The 27731-nt window shown below is 37.6% G+C and overlaps 1 protein-coding gene across 5 annotated transcripts in view; it reads left to right on the plus strand.

Annotated features, from left to right (window-relative positions):
- The window catches only part of CEP152 (centrosomal protein 152), a 101982-nt gene that overhangs the window by 48574 nt on the left and 25677 nt on the right, over window positions 1–27731 (plus strand). For 3 of the 5 annotated variants that reach the window (XM_069596607.1, XM_069596608.1, XM_069596611.1), the window contains 8 exons: window positions 5856–6051; window positions 12206–12328; window positions 13546–13655; window positions 14394–14522; window positions 14644–14779; window positions 21147–21332; window positions 23031–23312; window positions 25664–25795. In XM_069596607.1, coding sequence (XP_069452708.1) covers window positions 5856–6051; window positions 12206–12328; window positions 13546–13655; window positions 14394–14522; window positions 14644–14779; window positions 21147–21332; window positions 23031–23312; window positions 25664–25795 — 1294 coding nt within the window. The remainder of the gene's footprint in view (window positions 1–5855; window positions 6052–12205; window positions 12329–13545; window positions 13656–14393; window positions 14523–14643; window positions 14780–21146; window positions 21333–23030; window positions 23313–25663; window positions 25796–27731) is intronic. The other 2 variants (XM_069596610.1, XM_069596612.1) reach the window with 1 other exon arrangement.

Genomic DNA, 27731 nt, shown 5'->3' on the forward strand with positions numbered 1-27731 from the left:
TTATTTTCCTTTCTACCATTCATAGATTCTTAATGTTATTTTCTGGTGCAATATACATACATTTCAGTTGGGTATATACTTAGAAGTGAAAATTCTTGTAGTACGTGTGTTTCAGCTTTAATAGATAATGCCAAAATCTTTTCCAAATTAGTGTGCCAATTTACATCCCCACCAGAAGTGTATGAAAATTGTAGTTGTGCTTTGTCTTCTTGGTAACACTTGATATTGTCATTAATGTGTAGTGTTATTTTATTGTGATTTTTATTTGCATTATCCCAGATTACTAATGAGGTTGAGTTCTATTTAAGAAAATACGTCTGTTGTGTTTATTGATGGCTTGGGTATGGGGGGAGATGTGTGTGTGTGAAGAAGGACTTGCTGTATCCCTTCTCAGTTTTTATATGATTTTTTTGTGTGTGCGTGTATTCTGTTGATCTGTAGGAGTTTTTTGTTTTTTAATATCTGTTCTAGATAGGCACTCTTTGGTTATGTGTACTGCAGATATCTTTTTTCACTTTGGGTTCGTCTTTTTATCCTTTTAATGTATCTTTTGATGAATGGAAGTTCTTAAACATCAGTCAAATTTTTCCATCTTCATGGTTAGTGCTTTTTATGGTCCCTTTAAGAAAAACCTTTCCTTACTTCAGGGTCATGAAGTTATTCTTTTATGCTGCCTTCTGAAAGCTTTATTGCTTTGCTTTATACTTTAAGTTTCACCATCTACCTGTAATTGCTGTTCTTGTTAGGGTTTTTCTGACAATTCTTGCTTGTTTACACTTCCATGTGAACTTCCATGTTTAACTTGTTCTGTTCCAGGAAAAAAAAAAATCTTGATAATATTTTCACTAGGATCACGTTAAATATACATATATACATTAACGCAGGGAGAACTGATATCTTTAGGATGTTGGATTTACTTATTCAAGAATATAGCATGTCTTTTCATTTGCTTAAATTTATTTGTCTTTTAAGAGTGTTTTGGTTTTTCACATTTAGATTTTGCAAAATTCTTGTTAAATTGATGCCTAGATATTTTATTTGCAATAGTGAATGGCGTGCTCTTTTCCATTATTGCTTCTGAGTATTGTGTGTATATATGATTTCTATATTTTAGGTTATAACCTGTTACATTCTAATTCTCTTCATAGTAGTTTTTCAATTAGATTTAAGGGTTTTTAGATATAATTGTATCATCTGCCAATGGAGATAGTTTTACTTCTTCCTTTTCACTTATGCTTCAAATTGCTTTCCCTTTAAACTTAAAGTATTTTATTTAGACGGAAGGAAATGGCAACCTACTCCAGTATTCTTGCCTAGAGAATTCCATGGACAGAGGAGCCTGGTGGGCTACAGTCCATGGGGTCATGAAGAGTCAGATACAACTTTGCCTGTGTGTACTGAACTGTAACTTCCTCCAATTTTAAAGGAAAACTGGAGAAAGAAATCGCAACCCACTCCAGTGTTCTTGCCTGGAGAATCCCAGGGATGGGGGAGCCTGATGGGCTGCCGTCTATGGGGTCGCACAGAGTCGGATATGACTGAAGCGACTTAGTAGTAGTAGTAGAAATGCTCTTTCCCAAAGTGGTTTTACCATTTTGCATTTCCAGAAGAAATGTCTTAGAGAGTTTCAGTTGTTCTGTGTCATTGCTAAAACTTGATAGCCAGTCTTTTAAGATCTGAGCACTTCTAATGTGTGTGTAATGATGTCTCATTGTGGTTTTAATTTGTATTTCTCAAATGAATAATAATGTTAATCATCTTTTGATGTGGTTTGCTTCCTGTCTTCTTGACACGCTTAATTGCCATTTGCATATGTTGTTTGGTGTATATATATGGACTGGCATGCTGTAGTCCATGGGGTCCTGAAGAGCCGGACATGACTTGGCTACTGAACAACAATATGTTGTTTGGTCTTCGTATATTTCAGGATACAAACCCTTTGTGTCAGATATATGTGTTGTGAGTGTTTTCCTCCCTTCTCTGGTTTATCTTATCATTTTCTTATATTATCTTTTGAAAAGCAAAAGTTTTTTTATGAACTCAAATTTATTTCTTATTTACACTTCATGGTTTTTGTACAGTTCATGAGTTAACAAAATTTTTCTGTCATGATTTTAGAAATTCAGTAGTTTTGGCTCTTATAATTACATCTGTGATCCATTATGAGTTAACTTTTTAGTATAGTGTGAGGGAAATTTTGATTTTTTTTAATTCCAGTAAATCCATTTGATATAATCCCATTTGTGAGAAAAACTTTTCTTTTCCAATTGAATTGCCTTGATATCTTTAATAATCAGTTGATTATTGTGGGCCTAATAATCAATTGTGGGCCTGTTTCTGTACTCTCCATTCTGTTCCAGTGATCATTTTGGTGGGAGCAGTCTAGATAATGTAACTTTATAGTTTTGAAATGGGTTGAACAAATCTTTCAACTTCATTGTTTTCAAAATTGTTTTGGCTATTCTAAGTACTTTGTATTTCAAAATAAATTTTATGATTAGCTTGTCAACTAATACAAAATTTGTCCTCTGGACAAATTTGAAACTTAAATTTCAGATTTTCAAATAAATCTATATAGATCAGTTTTGGGAGAATTGACATCTTAAGAAATTGCCACTTGTCACTTACACTTCGGTAAAGCTGAGGGGATTAAATAAATGGAGTCTTTCAGTTTCTGAATTTGCATACTATACTTCTCTCTTTATCTAGGTCTTCTTTAGTTTCTCTCAGTACTGTTTCATAGATTTTATTAAATGTTTGTTTTTTCGGTGGCTCAAGAGTCTTAATTGTGGCATGTAGGATCTCGAGTTGTGACATGTGGGGTTTAGTTCCCTGACCAGGGATTGAACCTTGGCCCCCTGCACTGGGACCTCTGAGTCTTAGCCACTGGACCACCAGGGAAGTCCCAATGTTTAGTAGCCTTCAGTGTAGAGATTTCCCTTTTAGCTGAATAATTTCCTTTGGCATTTGTTCTAGAGCATGTCTGCAAATTCTTAGTTTCCTTATATGGAAATCTTGTTATATTTGCTGATTACAGAATTCTGGATCAACTGTTCCTTTATTTCAGCACTTTAAAGGTATGCTCTCCCACTGTCTCTGGCCTCGGTAGTTCCTGAATAGAAATCTGTTGTTATTTGAATCTTTGTTTCTGTATATAATGTGTAGTTTTTTTCTCTTGCTGTTTTTAAGATTTTTTTTCTTTTTCTTTCTTCAGTTTTCAGCACTTTCATTATGATGTGTCTCAGTGTGTTTTTCTTTTAGTTTATCTCATTTGTGGTTCATTGAGCTTCTTGAAAATGTAAATTATGTCTTTTACCAAATTTGTGAAAATGTTGACTATTATTTCTTCAAATACTTTTTCTGCCCCTATCGCTTTCTCTCTCCTTCTGGTTCTCCAGTTACATATAATGTTAAATCTTTTTATGTTGTCCCGCAGTTTTCTGAGACACTGTTCATTTTTTTTTTTTTTCCACATTAGATAGTTGCTATTGAACTATTTTCAAGTCCACTCACAATCTCCTCTGTCATTTCTATTCTGTTGAGCCTGTCAGTTGAGTTTTTTTTTTTTAACTTTTAGATATTGTATTTTTTAATGATAAAATTTCCATTTGGTTCTTTTAAAGTTTTTATCCCCTGTTGAGAATTCCTATTTTTTCATTCATTTCAAGTATGTTTTCTTTATTCATAAAGGCTAGATATTTACCACTTTAAACTTTCAAAACTCTCTGTAATATTTCTAGCATTTGGGTTTTCCTTGTTAGTTTTATATTGAGTAATTTTAGATTTATAATAGACATTGTGATTTTTTTGTTGTATAGAGACTTGTATGGGTGTTTCAAATCTTGGTTTATTTTTCTGAGGCTTTGCCACATTGATTTGAATCTGTCCTGTGTATTATGTGCCTCTCCAGGGTTAGTCAGTGTGAGACATGTGTGGTTCAAATTTCAGAGAAATTCTCCAAATCTTTGCTGATTTGATGCATGCAGTCTGTTCTCTGCATGCATAGTTCAGGGCTTAGACTAAGGCTTGCTTATGCACAGAATCCAGAATTCCCCTGGTCATCTCCCCAGGAATCTTCCTGCCCTCTTTTTTTATCATTGTTTTAAGCAATTTGGTGTTGATATAACTTATAATGGTTTTCATGTTTTTTGTGCTTGAGATTCATTGCGCTTTTAGGTTTTAGGGGGTTTTAATTTTCATCAGATAGAAAAATTATGGTTATTATTTTTTCAAGTATTTTTTCTATCAGCCTCCCTACTCTTCTGGGACTTAACTACAGTTAAAAATTTAATATACTCCATGTTATATTAATTTAATATACGTTATATATTTCTGATCTTCTTTCTCTTTGTGTTTAAGTTTGCTGTGTCTTTATGTCCATGGATCTTTTTGTATGCTGTATTAAATATGCTGTTAATCTCATCTAATAGGTATATTTTTTCAGATATTTTTATTTTTTGTCTCTGCAAGTCCAATTTGGGGCATAAAGTCTTCCATTTCCCTCCTCATTGATTTTGTGTCCCCCCGCCACCTCCTTGAACATATGGCATATACTATCTGTCATCCCCCGTCATTTTCTCCTGGTTACAGTTCATATTTTCTTTCCTGCTTTATTCACGTTTGGTAAATTTTGATTGGATGCTGGACATTCTGAATTGTATGCTTTAGATTTTGGACTTTATTGCAGGGAAAAAAAAAAACCTGTTATTCTTTTTCTGTGATATACTTAAGTTACCTGGAATTCATTTGATCCTTTCAAGGTTTCTTTGTAGGCTTCATTAAATCAGATTTAGAACAAACAGCTTAATCTGGGGCTAATTTGGCCTTATTACTAAGGCAGTATTTGATGTTGTGTGACTTAGGAAGTCTCTCCACTATGGTTCATTGAAATACAAAATATTCCCAGCCCTACTCTTTTGCTGTGGCTTTCCCTGCCTTGCCACCGTCTTGAGGTAATTTGCTCACATATACCACAGGTCTCCAGAGCCCTTTTTCTGTGTAGCTACCTTCCTCACAGTGTTTTGCTCCCCAGATTCTAGCCATTTTGGCTTTTCCCATACTGACTGCAACTTGGTGAGATTGCAGAGAGTGGACTCCCTGGGTTTCCTCTTTCTGTGCTGCACACTGGAAACTCTCCAGGAAGAAAGCTGCAGCCATTAGAAGGCTTACCTTGCTTGCTTTACTTTTCTCAAGCATCACTACACTATGCTGCTTGTTGTCCAGTGATTGAACACCACCGTTTCATTTATTTTATTTAGTTTTCTAGCTTTTTTAAAGACAGAGAAAACTGGCCCTTTTAATCCATTATGGCAAGGAACAGAAATACTCATTCCAATTTTAATATTTATTGACCAACTATAGTGGGGATTAAATTAGCACGTCATTTATTTGTGTTATTTTTTTTCTTTCGGGTTGCTCAGATATCCACCCAGGCTTGTGTTTTAATAAAAGAGAGACAGAAATTGTTGATTAGGATAACTAGTGTTTTACTATTCATTTCCTCTTCATTTTCTCATTGTTTCTCTTGGAGTCATGAAGGACATGTGTGTATAGCATGCAACTTATCAAAAGTAAAAATGCATGCTCTGCTGAAGTTCATACTGTCGAACTCCTTGCAGTGAGGTAGCAGGACTATGCTTAAGAATGGTCTTCCTGTGAATGAACTTATGTCTATATAGGAATGTATCAAAGGCAATAACCTGTGTATGACAAAGCTTAAAATCGTTTTTGAAATACGAGTATATAGTTGGATGGGTTGCAAAGCATGGTTACCCCTGCAGTTAGTTGCTTTTGAGGAATAGTCATGCTTGATTTGTTACTGGATTTAACCATAAATACGATCATTTTTCCATTAGCATTGTGCAGCAAGAAGGCCCAGATGAAGCGCTTTCTAAAGAGGAGGTCATCTTGAAGCTGAAAGCAGAGGTGCAGCGTTTGCTGGATAGCAACTCTGTGAAGCGTCATCTGGTGTCTCAGTTACAAAGTGATCTCAAAAACTCTCATAAGAAAATCGAAGCTCTCCAAGTGGAGAAGGATGAAAAAAGCATTGAGGTAGAATTTGTAAAGCTGTAAAGCTGTTTTTCAAGACTGAATAAAGAAAACTCTTATAGTTTTCACATTTAAATTAAACTTTTGTCTTTCAGGCATTCATTTGACTTCTTTATAAGTAAAGTTAATTAACTAATTTTTGACTGTGCTGGATCTGCTTTGCTATACACGGGCCTTCTCTGGTTGCAGAAAATAGGGAATGCCCTTTAGTTACAGTGCCTGGGCTTCTCATTGCGGTGATTGCTCTTGTTTCAGAGTGCAGGCTCAGTAGTTGTGGTTCCAAGGCTTAGTTGCCCCTCGGCATGTGGAATCTTCCCAGAGTAGGGATCAAACCCACGTCCCCTGCATTGGAAGGCAGATTCCCAACACCTGGACCACCAGGGAGGTCCATAAATGAAGTTTGAAGAAGGAAATGCCACTTAAAGAAATATACTTTCTGGTTACTCTTGGCACTTAATAAATGAGATGCCAATTAGGTAAAATTCCATAACCACAAATCCAATGAAGCGTTCTTTATAACAAGGTATCTGCATTTCCTCAAGATTGGCTTGTTCCAGTAGTGCTTTAACATCTAGTTAGACTTGCCACAAAATGCCCTAGCAATTTGTCTGATATTTCCCTGGCCCATGTTCTAAAAAGAATAGTCATTCTACAATGAAATAAAAAAATTAATTGTATAGTGGTATTAAGAGTTGGGAAAGGCATGTTAAATATGTCAGAGTCCTTGAAACCCACCTTTATATCTTTATAAAGTAAGTTAGTGTGCTTACTTTATAGATAAGGTAAATGAAACTGGAGGAATTTGTGACCCTTCTGGGCTTAGAGTGAGTCTTTGGGTAAATTGAGACTAAAACATTGGACTAATGAATAGATCTAGGTTATTTCTCCAAGATCATGCTATCAGAAGTCTTTAGGGATGTCCTCTTTCAACAGCTGCCTTTTTCACCCTTCTCTGTCTCTAAATCCCAGCTCACCTGTATTCCCATTGGAAGGAAAGATCTAGAAGCTAAGAGGAGAGGAAAGGTTATATATGAGTGTAGGTAGGTGGGACTTGCCTGGTGGTCCAGTGTTTAAGACTCTGTGCTTCTGCAGAGGGCACGGGTTCAGTCCCTGGCCAGAGAATTTAAGATCTTCCATGGTGTGTGGTGCTGCCAAAAAAAAAAGAAAAAGATGTAGGTAGTGTATTCCTTTTCCTCATGGATGAACATAATATTTTGCTTCCTACTTTGGTACTGTTTTATCTCTTGATCCTTTAAGCTAGGAGTTGTATTCATTAAAACAGTCCTATTAAAGCAAAGTGTGCAAGATGTTCTCTGGCGCTTATTATTGTGGAATTTTAATCGTGCCTAGTTTGCTTTCCAGAAATAATAGTGTGCTCTCACTGTGAAAGCCCTGCCCAGTTTGGTTCTTTCTTCTGAGTAACTATATTTGATGAGCACATTGATTTCAATGTTAATAAGCAAATGAGAAATGGGAGACTGTGCTTCCCCACAGCACATTTAACATCTTTAAACCAAGCTGTTTTAACTGTTTCCATATGTTTTTTATAAAGAATGGAAATGAAAATTTGTGTTAGGTTAGAGTTGATTAATTTAATAAGCATTTTGGTGTGAGTGTGTTAAGGGTAGGAGCCTGATTTGGGGTCTGAACTTTAGCTCTGGTGTCTTGTTGCTTTCTCTTTTCCATATTGAAATCCCTAGTTAGCATTTGCTGTACAGATACACTTTCACATGTGTGGAAATGGCTGGTGGCCATTCCTTGTGTTGTTTTTAACCTTTCTGTTTGCCTCCACACTCTACAGTCTGTTTTATCAGTAGATTAGAGGGAGCCATCTCATCTTTGAATACCCTTTTTTTTTTTTTTGCCAGGTAGCCTTCTGCCATTGGAGAAGGCGATGGCACCCCACCCCAGTACTCTTGCCTGGAAAATCCCATAGACAGAGGAGCCTGGTAGGCTGCAGTCTATGGGGTCGCGAAGACTCAGACATGACTGAGCGACTTCACTTTCACTTTTCACTTTCATGCATTGGAGAAGGAAATGGCAACCCACTCCAGTGTTCTTGCCTGGAGAATCCCAGGGACGGGGGATCCTGGTGGGCTGCAGTCCATGGGGTTGCAAAGAGTCAGACACGACTGAGCGACTTCACTTTCACTTTTCACTTTCATGCATTGGAGAAGGAAATGGCAACCCACTCCAGTGTTCTTGCCTGGATTATCCCAGGGACGGGGGACCCTGGTGGGCTGCCGTCTACGGGGTCGCACAGAGTCAGACACGACTGAAGCGGCTTAGCAGCAGCAGCAGCCTTCTGCCATAGTGATTTCTTAGCAGTCTACATTTGTTTTTTCTTAAAGTGAGACTGAATCCAGTCCTTGATGCTTATGGCTATTCTGCTTCAACTTAACTATATAGGAATCTCTTGAGAGTATTGTCTTGATAATTCTGTGAGTGTTTGCTCAGTAAATATTTATTGAATTATTACATATGTTGACCCATTTCCTAGATGGGGAAGAGGGAGAGGAGGTAGTAATGTAATGGACAGGTGGGTTTTTAAAATAAGCACTCAAGTTCTCAGTTGTCTCATTAGCAGATGAATGCCTTCAAACTTGGCCTTTGCCTCCTGTTTCTCTCATCTTTTTCTAATGGAGCTCCCTATTTAGTCTGTAAAGTCAGAAAGCAGGGTTGGGGAGGTATGTGGATGAAAAGAAAATCATTCAGTTTAGGGTGTTTTTTTTTAAGCTACTTTATGCAAGGTCTAATGGGATTCAGCAATGAAAGAAACAATGGCCATTCTATGAAGGAACTTCAATTCTAGAATATTGCTATCCAGTGGAAATATAATAATGCCATATATCTAACTTAAAATCTCTAGTAGTCCCATTACAGTAAAATAGGTGAAATTGATTTTAATAATTTATTTAACCTAGTATATATAAAATATCTTCTCAATATGTGATCAATATAAAATTATTAATAAGACAGTTTATTTTGTGTGTGTGCTCTACCCTTGAAATCTGGCATGTATTTTCTCCTTACCGCATGTTTCTATTTGGACAAGTCACATTTCAAGTGCTCAACAACCATACATGGTTACTGGCTACCATAGTCAATACTACAGATCTACAAGAAGATGGACATGTATAACTTTGTGTAATAAGGATGATACTAATTACAAAGTGCTATGAGAAGGAATAACTAACTGATCTTGCGGGTGGCGTGGGGTACTAACGTAGCCGTAGTGAAGTCTATGGAGGGAACTTTTGATCTCTGTCTTCAAGGATAAACCCAGGGGAGAAGGTGGAAAGGCACATTTCAGCCTTGAACGGACGTACATAAAAGGATATAGCAAATAAGCTAGACGTTTATATTATATAAACTTAGTCTCTCTGAAATCTTTAATGAAGCAAATTCATTAAGTGTCTCTTGATTTTTTTTTTTTCTTAATTGTGGCTGCACTGGGTCTTTGTGGTTTGCTGGCTTTCTCTGGTTGCTGCGCACGGAGCAGCAACTTTCTCTGGTTGCTCTTGAGTGCATGGGCTCAGTAGATGCAGCAGGTGGGCTTTGTTGCCCTGTAGCATGTGAGATCTTAGTTCCCTAACCAAGGATTACACCCAAGTCCCCTGCACTGAAAGGCAAACCCTGGACCACTAGGGCAGTCCCTCTATTGATTTTTTAGAAAGAATGATCATAGCTACTGTCAAATCCAGAGCTTAATGAAATGATGTTGAACTTTTGTGCTTGCTAAGAGAAAGAACACAATAATTTAAACTTCTCTGGATGTCTTTTTAAAGAGAACTAGGCCATCAGAATCCTCCCCTAAAGCCTTTTTATATTAAGAAGGGCAACAAAAATATTTCCTATATAATCTTTTTGACAGATTCTTTCATAGATGTTTTAAAGGTATTGATATATTTATTTCTTTATAAATGCCTTTAGTATGTTTTATATCCATTTCTATTCATCTTATATAGAACAGTTTAAAGTTACTAGAGTTTTTTTCCTTTTATGTCATATGACTATTCATAGCAGTGCTGCTTTATGACATTTCCAGGATAATATGCGATCAAACTAAGGAGTCTGGCCATACATAGCACTATGCAGTGATTAGGGGTGGGTCAAATACTATGCTGTACATTCCAGTTGAACAACTGGGCCATTAAGGTAGAATGTGGCAAAGGCCTTAGAAAAACCAGACTGGCTTACTAGCAGGCAGGGACCACATCGACACTGAATTTTTTGTAAGCTTAAGAAATAAAACACAGAGCCCTTTCTGTGTGTGATACTTAATAGGAGATCGTTGCCTTACCACAAGCTGTGGTTAAAGCCATACTCTGATTCCAGGGGACTTGATAGGCAATGGTCAGTAGCCAACTCAGAAGGATCCTGGCTAGAATTTTTTGAGACATAGGAAGATAGTATAGGAGTTGGTATATTATAATTCTTGTGTTTTTTAAGATAATGCCTTCTGTATTCCAGCTTTAGAGAGAGAAATTTTGTTGCGACATTCAAATGGTCCTTCTCTTTTGAAAGACATTCTTAAGAGTTTTGTGCCAACAATTACTGCAAATCCCAAGTCCCAGTGTGCCTGCAGTGTGAAAATATGTCAAAATTGAGTGCCGTAACTAGCCATGAAGATTGTTTTTTCAGGGTAGCAGTATGGTGTTACTTTTGTTCTGAGTAATAGAAACTCACTAATAAGGAAGGAAGCACAAATGAATGTCATAAACCTTAAAAAGTAGAGGCCATGTTTAAAAAAAAAAGAGCCATTCTAATAAGTCAACAAAATCCTTTAAAGTCTCATTGATACCCCCAAGTCTGGAAAGCTAACAGAGCAGATAGTCTTATCTCCTCTCTCTTCTGACTGGGACAGGAGCCGTGGCTTCTGGGACATGCTGGCAGGTGAACCAGCAAAGCCAGCAACTAGAGCAGCCTCCCTCTGAAGGAAATGAAGACTAAATGGGAAACAGGAGCCAAAGCCTTGGGGTTCTGTCACCCCACGTAGAATGAGATACACATACCTATTTTTCCCCCAGTTAGTAGAATGAACTTTGGTACAGATATTTTTTAAACACTGAAGGAAAGACCTCATAGTTCAGGTAAAGAATAAAACCAACAGGTCAATTAGAGTAGATATTAAAAAAAAAACAACAATTTTGACCTCTTCAATGAACAAATAACTTAAAAAAATGCATAAAATACTCTGGTAGTAAGAGGAAAATGCTAACCTATAATATATCTGGGAAGATGAAGAACAAGTGAACAATGAAGGCATGTAAGAGGTTGCTCTCTGATGGTGACACAAGAAATGCAAATGAAAAAAATTTTGGAGATCCTTTCCCTCATCAAACACAATAACCATTCAGTCACTACTGGCAGCAAAGAGAGCTGGACAGACTCTTGTACTACCTGACGGTATACATGTGTATCAACTTTCTGCAAACAATTTACCAAAGTCAATCATGAATTCCTATTGAATAAAACGTATGAATTAATATTGATTAGATATGCTAAGCCTAATGGGTGAAAATGTGATGAAAAATAGAATGTTTGCGTAGTCTCAAGTGTCTCTGAATAATACTCTTACTATTAATTGCAAAATAGTAACTTTATAGTGGAGGTGTCTGCAGACACGGTCTTTGACCTTCATCAATTAGTTGATCAATACCAGTGATGAGGCATATTGATGTCATATGTCTCCTCAGAAGTGTTCACATCACTTCTTTGGTATTCATGCAAAAATGCATAACCTAAATTTAATAATGAAGTAATATCAGAAAAGCTCAAATTAAGGGACAACCTAGAAAATAAAGGATTAGTACAAGTACTCTTCAAAAATGTCATGGATTTGAAAGACAAAGACTGAGAACAACTGTCCCAGATTGGAGGAGACTAATAAGATGTGACAACTAAATGCAATGTAGAGTTGTAGATTGCATCCTGAACCAGAAAAAGAATATTTAGAGGAAAATTGGAAAATTTTGTATAAGGTGTGTAGATTGGTTAATAGTTTTGCATCCTAGTTAATTTAGTGGTATTGATAATTGTATTCTGGTTATTTGTACTGTTTTTGTACTTTCTTTGTAAGTATGACATTGTTTCAAAACTAGTGCTTAAAAATTTTTAAAAACCTGAAAACTTTTGATTTCTCTTTAACATTTAGACTAAAACAGATACCTCAAAAAAACCAACTAATCAGATATGGCCTGACTCTTCTGACATGATTGTCAAAGATGATATACTGCGGCTTAAAAATGAAATTCAAGTTTTACAGCAACAAAATCAGGTGATTAAAAACCTTTCCTCTATTTTAGGAGAAATCTCATGACCTCATTCAGAAATAGAGAGGTACTATGACACACTTCATGGGAAATAAATGGGGAAACAGTGTAAACGGTGTCAGACTTTATTTTTGGGGACTCCAAAATCACTGCAGATGGTGACTGCAGCCATGAAATTAAAGGACGCTTACTCCTTGGAAGGAAAGTTATGACCAACCTAGATAGCATATTCAAAAGCAGAGACATTACTTTGCTGACTAAGGTCCATCTAGTCAAGGCTATAGTTTTTCCTGTGGTCATGTATGGATGTGAGAGTTGGACTGTGAAGAAGGCTGAGCGCCGAAGAATTGATGCTTTTGAACTGTGGTGTTGGAGAAGACTCTTGAGAGTCCCTTGGACTGCAAGGAGATCCAACCAGTCCATTCTGAAGGAGATCAGCCCTGGGATTTCTTTGGGAGGAATGATGCTAAAACTGAAACTCCAGTACTTTGGCCACCTCATGCGAAGAGTTGACTCATTGGAAAAGACTCTGATGCTGGGAGGGATTGAGGGCAGGAGGAGAAGGGGACGACAGAGGATGAGATGACTTGATGGCATCACGGACTCGATGGATGTGAGTCTGAGTGAACTCTGGGAGTTGGTGATGGACAGGGAGGCCTGGTGTGCTGCGATTCATGAGGTCTCAAAGAGTCAGACACGACTGAGCGACTGAACTGAACTGACTGACACAAAGGTATTAGTGGACAGTACATTAGCAGGTAATTAGGGTTCCAGTTATTTCCTTTTACTATTGGTCATGTGGTAGTATTTTCATTGGAAGTTAAGTTAGTATGATTCCAGCTTTCTGTCTGCATAATTGCACAGCTATTGGAAGTATTCTTTCCTCCTCAGGCAGCTCTTGACCAAAAAGTGAAACCTTGCTTGTTTATATGGTTGGGAAGGTTATTGTATTCTAAGACTTGTTAGAAAACATCAGTTAGCCAATTCTTCACTGACTGAATGCTTTTATGCAAGTTTTTAATGTTTACTCCAATCAGAAAGCTATTTGATAAGCCTATACTCTAACAAGGCCTGAAGAGACTTTTATAGAATTATGAAAATGATATTATGTCAAATAATGTTATAATGAAAGAGAAAAGGCACAGAGGATATCAGAAAATAAGATTAGACTAGTCAATAAAGGTCTTTATTTCCTCTAAATACTTTATTCTTTTGTATCCAGGAACTTAAAGAAAGTGAAGAAAAACTGAGAAATACAAATCAAGACTTATGCAATCAAATGAGACAAATGGTACAAGATTTTGACCGTGATAAACAAGAAGCTGTTGATAGGTGAGGTACAGACAGAGGCCTCCCTTCTCCCATTTCCTATTCTCTCTCCCTTACACACCCCCCTACAAAAGATTCAGGTAAAATGATGCGGGTGGACCCTCCCCATTGAGATCATAAATTGGAGAAGATGAGTCCCTGGCTTCTCAAATTAGAATTTGGAACACACTTTCCATAGAAATAATGTTATGTAGTGGGTGAGTTCTACGGAACCATCCAAACTGTAGTTCATTGAAACAGTAGAACTTAATGGCTTAACTGGTTTTTTTTATAAGAAAGAATTTTGTGGGAGGAAATAATGTCTTCTAAATACAAAGTCATAAACTTGGAAACAGACTTTTGGAACATAACTTATGTGTGAGTTGGGTGATTTAGTATTTGCGTTTATAGATAACTTAGAATTTTAGAACCACACCCTCTGTTATTTCAATTATTTTTTTATAAACAAGTTCTAAACACAGACTGTTATACTCTGTGTGAAGGACTAGGGCATTCACACATCTAGGTTTCTAATTTTTCTCTAGAAACATTTGCAGAAAGAAAATGTTGAAGGTTCTCAAAAGATCATCTATTGAAAGTTAGCTATTACTACTTTTGGTTGGGGAAAACCAATCTGATCTTAATTGCTCTATGCATTCATAGGGAAGGAGTGGGAAGGAAGGGAGGGAAACCAGTTCATCTCACTGTTTCTGGTAATGCTGGGCACTGCCTTAGATTCCGCTGTCTGTTGTCTGTCTCTAGGTGTGAGAGGACTTACCAGCAGCACCATGAAGCCATGAAAACCCAAATACGGGAAAGCCTGTTAGCAAAGCACGCTTTGGAGAAACAGCAACTCTTTGAGGTTTATGAGGCGACTCGCTTACAACTTAGGTGAGAATGCAAGTCTCGCTGCCCTTGAAAGTGTAGAGACAGCTTTCTCTTATCCCATCATTTAGAGGAAAATTGTTTGTTCTGCAGCCTTACATTTAGTTGCTGGTTTTGTGTATCCAAGGTCTGACTTAGATAAGGTGAATAAGGAGATGGCGGCTGTGCAGGAATGTTACCTGGAAGTGTGCCGAGAGAAAGATAACCTAGAAGCGACTCTCAGGAAGAGCGTGGAAAAAGAGCAACAGGCACAGGAGAAGAAGGTACAGAACAAGCTCTTGTTGTGCTCACTTCATTGCTCTTTGAAACCAGTACACTCATTCCCTTGTGGAACAGGGAAGACTTCTGTAGAAGGCTCTTTACGTTTGACTGATTGACGCGAATTCAGCTCACAAAGTTCAGTAAACATTGAAATGATTATTAAAGCCCTGGTAGAAAATAGCAGATCCATAGGAGAAAGTGATTCTTCCTTGTAGATTTCTAAGAGACCAAAGAGAGTTCTGTAAAATAAGGGAGGTGGATCCGAGTCACTTTGAGTCTGAAGCTCAGATCCTCATTGTGTGTGTGTATTTGCTGCTCAGGTGGTTACTCCCAGCCCTGTGAGCACTGCATGAAGTATCACCCTCAGACACCTTTTCCTCTGACCCGTTTCTCTCAGGATGTAAGCATCCATTTATTCTGGGGAAATGGGCAGGAATTTGAACTGGGGTGTTGTGATATAGGAGGTGATGATGTGGGGCTGTGAAGAGGGAGGTCAGTTTAAGTGTACCCTCTGTCTAGGGAGATCTTGTTGTTCAGGGAAGCTGGAGGGGCTGCAGTGTCCTCTGTACTCCTGCCTGAATCTTCCAAGTTGCCCTTGGCGAGTGTTCAGGAGTCAAATCACTTAAAAGCAGTCGCCCCTCCTGTCTTCTTCCCTGTCCTGACCCGATCCTGATCCAGACACCCATCCGCCTCTCCCTTTCCCTTGAGACCAGGCTGCAGACCACAATCTGAAAGCCACCTGCATCAAAATTAGAAAATATTTTTAAAGGCTTGAGGAAATGTTTTTAACAGAGATTTCTGAATAAGTTTCAGTAAAGCTTGGTGATTGCTACCACCAGTCTTGAAAAGAATGTAAGGAGCAGGTGAGGCACTCTAGTTCATTTAATATTTTGATTATTTTTGAACAGGTTAATATGGTAGAAAAACATGCCATGTATACATACCATCTAGTGAAAAAAGAACTAAGGGGAGATGTTTTAGTTTGTGCTGGTGAAATAAAAGCTAGAAAGTGTCTTAAATTACCTAGAGATTAAAGACTTAGCTCAGTAATGTTTGAAAAAATTAAAATAGGGAGAAGATCTAGTGTGATTGTTTTCTTTCTTCCTTCCTTTAAATATATAAATTGGCAAGAACATAAGAGCATTTCTCTCAAAGAGGTCTTTCCTTTTGCAAGTATATTTCCTAGTAATTTTAAAAGAATCAATTTGGCTGTAAAATTTAACCCCCCCATAATCGGTCAGTTGCAATTAATAGCTGGTACTAACTGGTATTTTGGCTCATAAATTCTTGTGCGCTGGGGCAAGAAGGAAAGTTAAAACTATTTAGGCCTTCCAAAAAAACCTATAAGTTACTTTTTTTCTTTAAAAGTTTTAGATTGCCATACAATGAAATTGATTCTTTTTCATTTGATATCCAGTTTTATAGATTTTTAACCCATGTGTGTATTGAAACAGAACAGTCTCATCACCCTAAAAGACTCCTCTGCACTATTAGTTACACCCATCCCTCACGTAAAGGGCCAGTGTACTTAACAGCAGTAAAAGCTGAATTCCTTTCTTCTCTGGATATTCTTTAGTTTTTTTATTTAGATTTATATAAGTCCTTTATAAAGCTTAGTAGTCTTCATAAGCCAGTCAGAATAGAGCTCCTTTACATTTATGAGACTTTAATTTTTTCATATCCTCCAGAACTAGACAAAAGATATGTATTTACACACCAGTGTACTTTCCTAGGAATTGTTTCACATTCACAAAATGGGAGAAACTTACTAACTTGAACAAGCTAAGGAATTGTTAGGGTAGTCCTTCTCCACAGGACATCAGTCATTTTCATTTTCCTGGTCTTCAGGTCAAGAGCTTTGCTTGGATACAAAATGTCTATGACAGGCAATGCTTTGAGTCCCCAGTTGTATTTCCCTTTTTCATATGTCATCTTTCTGCAACACTCGTTGAATCAGGCTGCAGGTTAAGTACAAGTTCAATTCCAGCCTTTAAAGCTTCTATTAACAGATGTTAACCTGGCTTGTTCATATACACAGGAACCTTCAAACTGGATAGTAATCAATAAAGGCTATGAATCTGTTGAGCTTCCCTGGTGGCTCAGACAGTAAAGAATCTACCTGCAATGTGGGAGACCTGGGTTTGATCCCTGGGTTCAGAAGATCCTTTGGAGAAGGAAATAGCAGCTCACTCCAGTATTCTTGCCTGGAGAATTCCACAGACAGAGGAACCTGGTGGGCTATAGTTCCTGGGGTCGCAAAGATTTGCACACAACTTGGTTTTTCTAGTGGTCATGTATGGATGTGAGAGTTGGACTGTGAAGAAGGCTGAGCGCCGAAGAATTGATGCTTTTCAACTGTGGTGTTGGAGAAGACTCTTGAGAGTCCCTTGGACTGCAAGGAGATCCAACCAGTCCATCCTAAAGGAGATCAGCCCTGGGATTTCTTTGGGAGGAATGATGCTAAAACTGAAACTCCAGTACTTTGGCCACCTCATGCAAAGAGGTGACTCATTGGAAAAGACTCTGATGCTGGGAGGGATTGGGGGCAGGAGGAGAAGGGGACGACAGAGGATGAGGTGGCTGGATGGCATCACGGACTCAATGGACGTGAGTCTGAGTGAACTCCGGGAGTTGGTGATGGACAGGGAGGCCTGGCGTGCTGCGATTCATGGGGTCGCAAAGAGTCGGACACGACTGAGCGACTGAACTGAACTGAACTGAGTGACTAACACACAGATAAACATGAATCTGTAGACAAGGAAAAGATGATCAATGCTGCCAGGCATAATGCCATTCCTACACAGAAGCTAAGGCTTGCTTATACAGTTGTAATCCATGTTAAATCTGTCCTTAGAAGTTAGATTTTTTTGACTGTCAGAGACATGCAAAACAAGTTTCAACATTTTAAAACTATCCAAGTATTCCTTCCCTTGAATGATAAAACTTTTTAAATTAAATATTTCTGTAATATGTTCAAATGACAGATTCCTGTGACCAATAAATTTGCTTTTCTTCTGTAGAGTTGGAAGCAAGGTTTTCCTCACTGTGGTGGATTGCAGAAATGGCCACACTTTCCTCCTATCCCTGAATGTGGGTCTCTTTGCAGTGTGGCTTTGTAGCTGTTCTCAGTTATAGATAATCTGTTTCTCTTCCCTTAGTAAAAATTATGTAAAAAGAGATTTAAAAAGCATTTATGCTTTTATTTATGGTCCTTGGAAGCTTGATACTCTTAGGAACCCTTTGTCCAAGCACCATGTGAAGGATCTGGAATAACCTGCTCGATGATGAGACATGTAACCAAGTCTCTGTGTCATCCTGGTGACACTGAACAAACCACTAGGCATGTGAGTGTTGTCATCTTAGACCACTGTAGCCCCAGTTGTCTGCAGAGATCAGCTGAGTAGGCTCATGCCATTCACCACCACCCAGGTGATGCACAGAATCATGGGAAATAATAGACGTTTGTTGTTGTCTTTGTATTGTCTGGTTTATTATATCAGGCCTTAGAAAGCGTCACTGCCAACAAAGCTAGTGGAGGTGATGGAATTCCAGTTGAGCTATTTCAAATTCTGAAAGATGATGCTGTGAAAGTGCTGCACTCAATATGCCAGCAAATTTGCAAAACTCAGCAGTGGCCACAGGACTGGAAAAGGTCAGTTTGCATTCCAATCCCAAAGAAAGGCAATGCCAAAGAATGCTCAAACTACCACACAATTGCACTCATTTCACACACTAGTAAAGTAATGCTCAAAATTCTCCAAGCCAGGCTTCAGCAATACGTGAACCATGAACTCCCAGATGTTCAAGCTGGTTTTAGAAAAGGCAGAGGAACCAGAGATCAAATTGCCAACATCTGCTGGATCATGGAAAAAGCAAGAGAGTTCCAGAAAAACATCTCTTTCTGCTTTATTGACTGTGCCAAAGCCTTTGACTGTGTGGATCACAGTAAACTGTGGAAAATTCTGAAAGAGATGGGAATACCAGACTACCTAACCTGCCTCTTGAGAAACCTATATGCAGGTTGGGAAGCAACAGTTATAACTCGACATGGAACAACAGACTGGTTCCAAATAGGATAAGGAGTACGTCAAGGCTGTATATTGTCACCCTGCTTATTTAACTTATATGCAGAGTACATCATGAGAAACACTGGGTTGGAAGAAACACAAGCTAGAATCAAGATTGCCGGGAGAAATATCAATAACCTCAGATATGCAGATGACACCGCCTTTATGGCAGAAAGTGAAGAGGAACTAAAAAGCCTCTTGATGAAAGTGAAAGAGGAGAGTGAAAAAGTTGGCTTAAAGCTCAACATTCAGAAAACGAAGATCATGGGATCCGGTCCCATCACTTCATGGCAAATAGATGGGGAAACAGTGGAAACAGTGTCAGACTTTATTTATTTGGGCTCCAAAATCACTGCAGATGGTGACTGTAGCCATGAAATTAAAAGACACTTACTCCTTGGAAGAAAAGTTATGTCCAACCTAGATAACATTGAAAAGCAGATACATTACTTTGCCAGCAAAGGTCCATCTAGTCAGGGTTATGGTTTTTCCGGTGGTCATGTATGGATGTGAGAGCTGGACTGTGAAGAAAACTGAGCGCTGAAGAATTGATGCTTTTGAACTGTGGTGTTGGAGAAGACTCTAGAGAGTCCCTTGGACTGCAAGGAGATCCAACCAAGTCCATTCTGAAGGAGATCAGCCCTGGGATTTCTTTGGAAGGAATGATGCTAAAGCTGAAACTCCAGTACTTTGGCCACCTCATGCAAAGAGGTGACTCATTGGAAAAGACTCTGATGCTGGGAGGGATTGGGGGCAGGAGGAGAAGGGGACGACAGAGGATGAGATGGCTGGATGGCATCACTGACTCGATGGACGTGAGTCTGAGTGAACTCCAGGAGTTGGTGATGGACAGGGAGGCCTGGTGTGCTGCTATTAATGGGGTCGCAGAGTCGGACACGACTGAGTGACTGAACTGAACTGAACTGACGCATATATTCACACATGTAGACACACAGAAAATTAGTAGGAATTTTCTTCTTTGCGTCAAAAGGAAATGCAGATACGTATAGAAACAACTCTTAAAGGAAAAGCACACACAGATAAGACAATTTGGGGACTTCTTTTACAGTCAAAACAAAAATACCAGTGATATATGGTCTGTGATGTGACAACGGACGGTTTTCCCGACCACGTGGATGAGACTGTCCTGTAGTCCTAGGGCAGCTGCAGTCCCCATGACGTGACTGAAGAAATGGGTCTCTCAGTCCCTAGGAGGTTCTTCAAAACCATACAACACTCAGCAAACAGATAACATCTTTTTGGCATGTACCAGCGGTGGAAAGGACTCAGATAGCAATTAAGACAGAAATAATCAAGGTCAGCTGTGAACCCGAAAAAAAGCCAGACAACCATATAGTCATGAGTCAGAAATAATGTCGAAGAATCAGAACAAAAGATCTGTTGCCAAGTAGCTCTAGGTATGTGAGGCGCACTTCCTCGGTATTGTAGTCTGCGGTGTTCACCATGTTTCTTCTCATAGCATCTTGGTGGGACTTCCAGAAGAGCCATTTGGAAACACTTTCAAACAAACGCTCATAGATGATTTTGATCCCTGAGTAGAATTTTGTTAGAGTTTTCAGATCAATTGTGTTTCTAGAATAGAAAATACTATAGGAATAGTTCAAATTATTAAATTTTAACTGACACTTGACAGTTCTTATTTGATAATGCTTTAGCTAGTTTTGGTAAAGTTTTGAATTTGATAATGAAAAAGGTACTAACCTGAATTTGTTGAAGGATGCACAACTTTTAGAATAGAGCAGTAAGAGACTTCCCTAGAGTTTCAGTGATTAAGATTCCATGCTTCCCCTGTAGGGAGCACAGTTTTAATCCCTGATTTGAGGAACGAAGATCCCACATGCCTTGTGCCCTGGCCCGTCACCCCCAAAAAGAATAGAGCAATAACTTTGGGCTTATCTCAGAATACAGATCTTTCCAGAAATGTAAGTTTTCCTGGGCTCTGATACCTCACGTGTCCCGTGATGGCTGGACTGTGAACATAACTGTCAGTTTCACTTTTAAAAAAGGATATTCGGTCTTCTGGGAGTATTTATTTATTAGGTGTATTTATTGTACTAGATACCTTTTCTTTTAATGTATCCAACTGTAAATTTCTTATCCAAATATGTGAGATATAGGCAAGTTTTTACAAGACAACTTATTCAACTGATTGAGTTAGCATATAGGAAGTTCACTTGTCTCTGTTGCTATTATTTATTACATGCATATAACTATTATCTTATAAATTTGACTTGAAGGATATTAGTGTCATATGAGATACTTATTTGAATTTTGTTTAAAGAGACAGCTATTGGAGGAAAGAGAAGAGTATGTAAGGAAACTACAGGTGGAACTTGAAGAAAAGTACCAAGACACCCTTGTGATGGAAAAGGACAAGTGGCTGAAAGAACACGAAAGTAATATTAAACAGCAGGTTGATAATGAAGTGATATTAGCGAAAGAACACTGGGATAAGGAACAGAAAGAGGTGTGGGTTAAAATTTCTTTCTAGTCACTATGTTTAAAAAATGTATAGTACTAACTGTTAAGAGAGAGCTCTTCCTGAACTGACATTATTTTTAATAGCCAAGTACATATTCAGTATTCTTGCCTGGAGAATCCCATGAACAGAGGAGCCTGGCGGGCTGTAGTCCATGGGGTCGCAAAGAGTTGGACACGACTGAGCAACTAACACACACACACACACACACACACACAGACATATATGATCATTCATTTTATGTCTTTTAATTGGGCTATTTGCAGTTTATACAAGTTTTATTTTTTAAAACTTCCCACCCCTTAGCTCTTTAGCCTAATTCAGGAACTGTGTTTTGAGGGGTACTTTTTAAATTTTTTAAATGAAATGACAATCAAATTTCATATGGTGAAATGATTCTGATAACTCGAGACCAAGACAATTAACAAATACTTAATGTACACTGTGGATTAGAAGATAGAAGTAATGATTGGGTAGGCTTGGAAGTATAAAACTTCTATTAACTTCTGTAGCAAATGAAGTTAAGAAATGCTCATAATTTCCAAGAAATTGAAGAACCAAATTATGATCTTAAAAACTTAGTTGGAAGTGAAATATGTTCTCAAACTTATTTAAACTAGGTTCTTTTGTCCTTGCTATTGCTATTAATTCGGGCTGGGGCTATCTCAAAATGGAATTCTAGACCATTGTCCTGTATTTTGACTTTCTTACTCATCTCCCATCCCTTCCTTCAAATTTCATCAGTCAAGTGCTGGACCTGAAATTCCTTCACTAGTCATTTTTAAATATAAAATATATTCTGGAGTGTATCTAGCTATGTATCTATAAAAATATAGATGTCACAAAACAAATGTCCTATTTTTAAATTACTGCAAATTGTTTTTTAGTTGGATTTTTTAATCAGTTATTTACTAGGTGAAGGAATTAGACAGCTATAATGCTTTTGTGAGAATGTTAGGAAAGGATAAATCAAAAAAGACCGCTTAAGATAGCCCCTTTAAGAGAAACGGTACAGCCAGCAGCTGTGGTAGCCAGGGAAGCAATCTGAAAACCCTGGTGGGAAACTTTAAGGAAAAACAAATTTTGCTACTTCACAAATTTGCCCACTACTAATTATGTTTGTGTCCATCCTAGTACTCTGCTGAAAGTCATATCATTAAGACATTCTTCCAATAATGCCCTCCTCTTGAATGCACAGCTGACTCAGTGCAGTTTATTATAACAAACAAGATTCTAATGTGGTCAGTTGAGTCAAACTATTTTTTAAAATGTTCAATTTTAGGTTCATTCATTATACTTAACCCATGCCTGCTTTGTGGAAACTCTGATCTTGATGGAAAATCACGTATTAATAGCAGAGATTTTCTTCATTTTTTTTTATAATCATACCATCATTGTATTGGCAATGTGAAAGTTTCCATCTTGAGAGCAAGATAACCTGATCTTATACAACATAGTTAAATCTCCCATGTGATTTGTGTCCCATAGATAAAGTAGAAAAGTAACTTTCAGGATTTCTGTGAGGATATGTTCTCATTGATTACATTTCGAAACCTCACATGATTACTGCAGCAATGTCTAGATGGTTCTCAAACCATCTGTGGTTGCTTTTTTGGCTACCTATTAACTCTAGTTTTTGCTTATTTGAATATTTTTCTCTTCATGTGATTTTTCTTCTGAAAACAGATCAAACAAGAACTGATTCAACAGCTTGAAAAGGAGTGGCAGTCTAAACTGGATCAAACTATAAAGGCAATGAAAAAGAAGACCTCAGATTGTTGCAGCCAAACTGACCAAGAAACCACCATTGATGTTATTTCCAAGAAAGAGATGGCAATCATGATAGAAGAAAAGAAGCGAAAGATCCAGCAAAATTTAGAGCAAGAGAAGGAAACAGCCATCAAGGGAAACTTGAAGAAACTTGAGTTTGAACTGGAACTCAAATATTGTGAAAATATTGCCAAACAGGTAATAGGCAGGTTTACTATAGCAAAATTATTGGAACTGCCTAATGAAAACCTGTAAAGTGCTACCATTGAACTTGTTCATAACTTTATACTTAAGTATTTTGTGTACCCTAGGGTAGAGTAACAATCTTATGTTCTAAAATTTTCACTATATTTCTGTCACAAAACTATTGACTCTCAGTTTTTCTATATATTCTTTCAGTGTACAAAATGTTTGCTCCTCTGAGGTTGGTCTAAATATTAAGATGACTAAGGGTAATGATGATGGTTTGGCATCTGAATGAAGCACAATTTACTTATGTATCTTTCGTATCTAACTTTATGGAAAATATTTCGCTAAAGTAGTTATAGATAAGTAAGCTTAAAGTGAATAAGATATTTAACAATATTTGTGTTGAGACTTGATTCTGGAAGCCTGCCCTTTAAATGCGACTTTGTCTATAAATCCTGCGGCCAAAAAGTGGTGTCATCACCTCCCCTTGGAAGCACTCAAAAAGGTAGCTCCTTTTTAACTGGGGCCTGTTACTTGCTTCCAAGAAAGGTCAGACAGAGAAAAGCATAGCTCTGTGTTAATGGAATAAAGCTGAGTTATTATTTTGTCAATATTATCTATTACAGTGATGCTTAAATTTTTTGTTCTCAGGATGTCTTTACAATTTTAAAAACTGAAGACTTGAACAGCTTTTCCTATGTTGGTTGTATATATATATATTTTTACTGTATTGGAAAAAAATGCAAGAAAACTTTAAAAAATAAGAGTCCTCATGCACGTTTGCCTTTGGCTGTCAGAGAAGTGGCACATTATATAGCAGGTAGCCTCTGGAGAACTGTACTATTCACATGTGAAAGAATGGGAGTGAAAAAGACAAAGGAGGTCCAAATATTTTGATAATTTCGACCTCACAAACCACCTGACAAGGTTTCTAGCCCTCAGAGATCCTCGGACCTTAATATAATATTATTTATTATATATTTTAAAATTTTAGATCTGTTACTTAATATAAACTCTTAAGATAATACCTGAAGTAAAATTAAAAAAAAATACACACTTGGCTTTTGATAAATACTTGAAGTTCTGCCGATCTGTTAAATTGTTATACATGATTTTGCAAGGGATCCTGAAAGTATGGAAGCATAGGCAAGTATATATAATTGTATTGAGGACATTTTCAGTCAGTTAAAAAATAATTTTCTCAGCTGTTTAAGTTTTGAACAGAGTTAATAAAGTGTTTTATTGGCAAAGAGACATATTTAAGGGTGCTGGTTTGGTATTTATATAATTACAGATCTTATGAAGAAAAACAAAAAGCAGGATGTTATAGAAAGGAAATATTTGCAGTAACTTATGAAGGAATATAAATTTCTGTAGGAGCTTTATCTTTTCTGCATGTTTTTAACCCCCTAGACTTTACCTATAAATGTATTTAACATCTTAGTGACAAATTCAGCCCCTTACATCAACTCTGCTTTTGTGTATATGTATGGTCATATGTATATCTTGATATTTTGAACAAGGAAATAGGAAAGATTATTTAATAAATGATCTGTGGTAGCCTGTAATGGATTTACAACCAGATCACCCTCATAATTCAAGCCTTATATTTTTGCTTCACTTGAAGTATCCCCCTTACTTTATAGTCACAGATTCATCCTTGACAGCAAGGAAAATTGCCGAGTATAAGGTTCTAAACTGTGTTGGTGCATTTGCCTGTGTGCACATGTTGATACGTCAGGCACAAGGACTGAGATGGTGGTGGGTATACTGACTGGACAGAGGCCGACACCGAGCAAGCTTCCTGCATTTCTTCTTTTTCACCCTGAGATAAATAGGAGTTTGTTGGAAGTGGCAGTTCGTATAATTTTCTATTAATGGTGGTAGTGGTGGTTTAGTCACCAAGTTGTGTCTGACTCTTTGCAACTCTATGGACTGTAGCCCACCACACTTCTCTGTCCGTAGCGTTTCCCAAGCAAGAATACTGGAGTGGGTTGCCGTTTCCTTCTCAAGGGATCTTCCCTACTCAGGGATTGAACCCGGATATCCTGCATTGCAGGTGGATTCTTTACTGACTGAGCCACCAGGGAAGCTCTTTCTATTAATTGTAGTGGCTATTAAACATGTATAGTTTTCTGCTTCCTGGTATGATATTTGCATAGGTCAGTATGGAACATTTAGAACAGAAGGATTAAATTCACTGCTGGGGATAAGGGTTGGGGGGGACTTGAAATCAGTTTACTCCAGTGCAAAACAGTGTGAAATGCACAGGAAATCATAGAGGTTTCCTGCAAATGGGATCTTTCTGAAATTGTATACCTTCCTTTACCTCCCCGTCTCTCGCAATTGCTCTCCTGAAGGTAGAAACAGCTGTGCAGAATGCTCGTCATCGGTGGCTGGAGGAACTGCCAGAACTCGCAGAATATAAAGCACTTGTAAGAGCAGAACAGAAGAAGTGGGAGGAGCTACAAGAGCAGTCAGTGGCCAAACGGGTAAGAGCTCTCCTGGGAAGAACCTTCAGGAGGACCTCATCGCCTTTCCAGGAAGCCCTGCCTGCTCATAGCATTGTGGAAGGATTACATGTGATAGTGCCTATTAAGCATTAGCTCAGGACCCAACTAGTGGGATCTGTTCTCATCAGTATCATGTAGCTGAGGGGAAGAGAATGTTTTTCATAGTCAATGAAATTCTCACAGTCTGGAACCTTACCCATGGAACAAAATATTTTTCTACTTTGCCGTATTTTTAGGAGAATCGGAGAGCAGTTAGCTATATGATATCCTTTCACACATGTAACTGTTGTTTTATGTACTGTGTCAGGAGTCTTATACTTTCCTTGGTAAATAATCAGCGTTTCTTTCCAGAGATGTCATGCTGGTTGACTAGACACATCAGGTATTACAACCATTTGTATTCTCCCAACTTACTTTATTAGTATAAACCAATTCTAGTCAGAATACCAATAAACTGAACTTAGTTTTGAAATTTGACACAATAATTTGAACATTTATTTGGAAAACTGAAAGGGCTAAGAAATTTAAAATATTCTGGAAAAGAAGTAGTAGTCCAACCCTAACACTTAATAGAATATGTTGGAAAGCAACAATTCAGACAGTGTTGAGTCACAAAAATAGAATTCTTTTTCATTCAGTACTATACAGACTTTGAAGATAGGTCCAACAACGAATAAGAATGTAATTGTTTCAAAACATGGAATGAGGAATTATTCTATGTGAAGTAGTCTTATGATAGCCAGATAGCACTTTGGAAAAATTGTTTTTCCACCCAAACATCACAACAAACTCTAGGTTGATTCAGAAATTAAGCATTTTAAAATGAAAGTGTAGGAAAATTAAAAGAAATTGAGTATTTCAGATTTGCATCATAATTCGGTAGTAAAGCAACAGGCACAGTAGCAAAGACAGATAAATAGGATAAAATATGTACACCACTTAAAACATTTTTGTTTATGTAATAAAATTAAAAGAGGGGATAATAAAAATAAGGGAAGTAAGTGAATCAGACAGAACCATTATATGTGATAAGAAAAACAATACAAATTTATGAGAAACAATCTATGGATAAGTACCCCAAATATATGGACATGCAGTCTTCATGAGAAGTCCACAAATAGCAAACTTAAGGTGCTGTTTTATGCCATATGTTTATATCCTCTCTGAATTGTAATACGCAAAATATAATAGATAGCAGTTTCAAACATATATCACTCTCCTGTAGTCACAACAATTTTGGAAAATAATGTGTGTAAAAGACGTTGTAAATGACTCATATGTTGTATTCATAGTCTTATATTCCACAAATTACTTAAGGAATAATTCAGCATAAGTAAAAAAAAAATCTGTTTTAATATTTTTCTCAAGTGGTATGGTGGTACATGGATGTTCATGATAATATTCTCTGTATTATTTTAGTTGTTGTTCAGTTGCTAAGTTATGTCCTACTCTTTACAGCCCCATGGACTGCAGCACGCCAGGCTTCCCTGTCATTCACTATCTCCCAGAGTCGACTCAGACTCATGTCCATTGTGTTGATGATGCCATCCAACCATCTCATCCTCTGTCACCTCCTTCTCCTCCTGCCCTCAATCTTTCCCAGCAACAGGGTCTTTTCCAGTGAGTTGGTATTTCAGAAGGAAATTCAAGAGGTAGAGAGAAAGAGGAAACTCTATGATGATGTACTTATGTCTCTTAGAGTTCAGAAGTTAAGAATAATAAGTTGATCTTTCCATAAGAACAGAGTCCTGAATGAATATATGTGAATGTACAAATACAGAAGCAAGAGGACCGTGTGTTGCTTCTCAAACTTTCAACAGGCATGAGAATCATGTGGAGGAGTTGTTAGAGCAGATTCCTGGGCTTTGCTCCTGGAGATGCTGATTTGATGGGTCTGGAGTGAGTTAACATGTTG

This window comes from Ovis canadensis, chromosome 7, assembly GCF_042477335.2.
Source record: "Ovis canadensis isolate MfBH-ARS-UI-01 breed Bighorn chromosome 7, ARS-UI_OviCan_v2, whole genome shotgun sequence".
NCBI classification, from domain to species: Eukaryota; Metazoa; Chordata; class Mammalia; order Artiodactyla; family Bovidae; genus Ovis; species Ovis canadensis.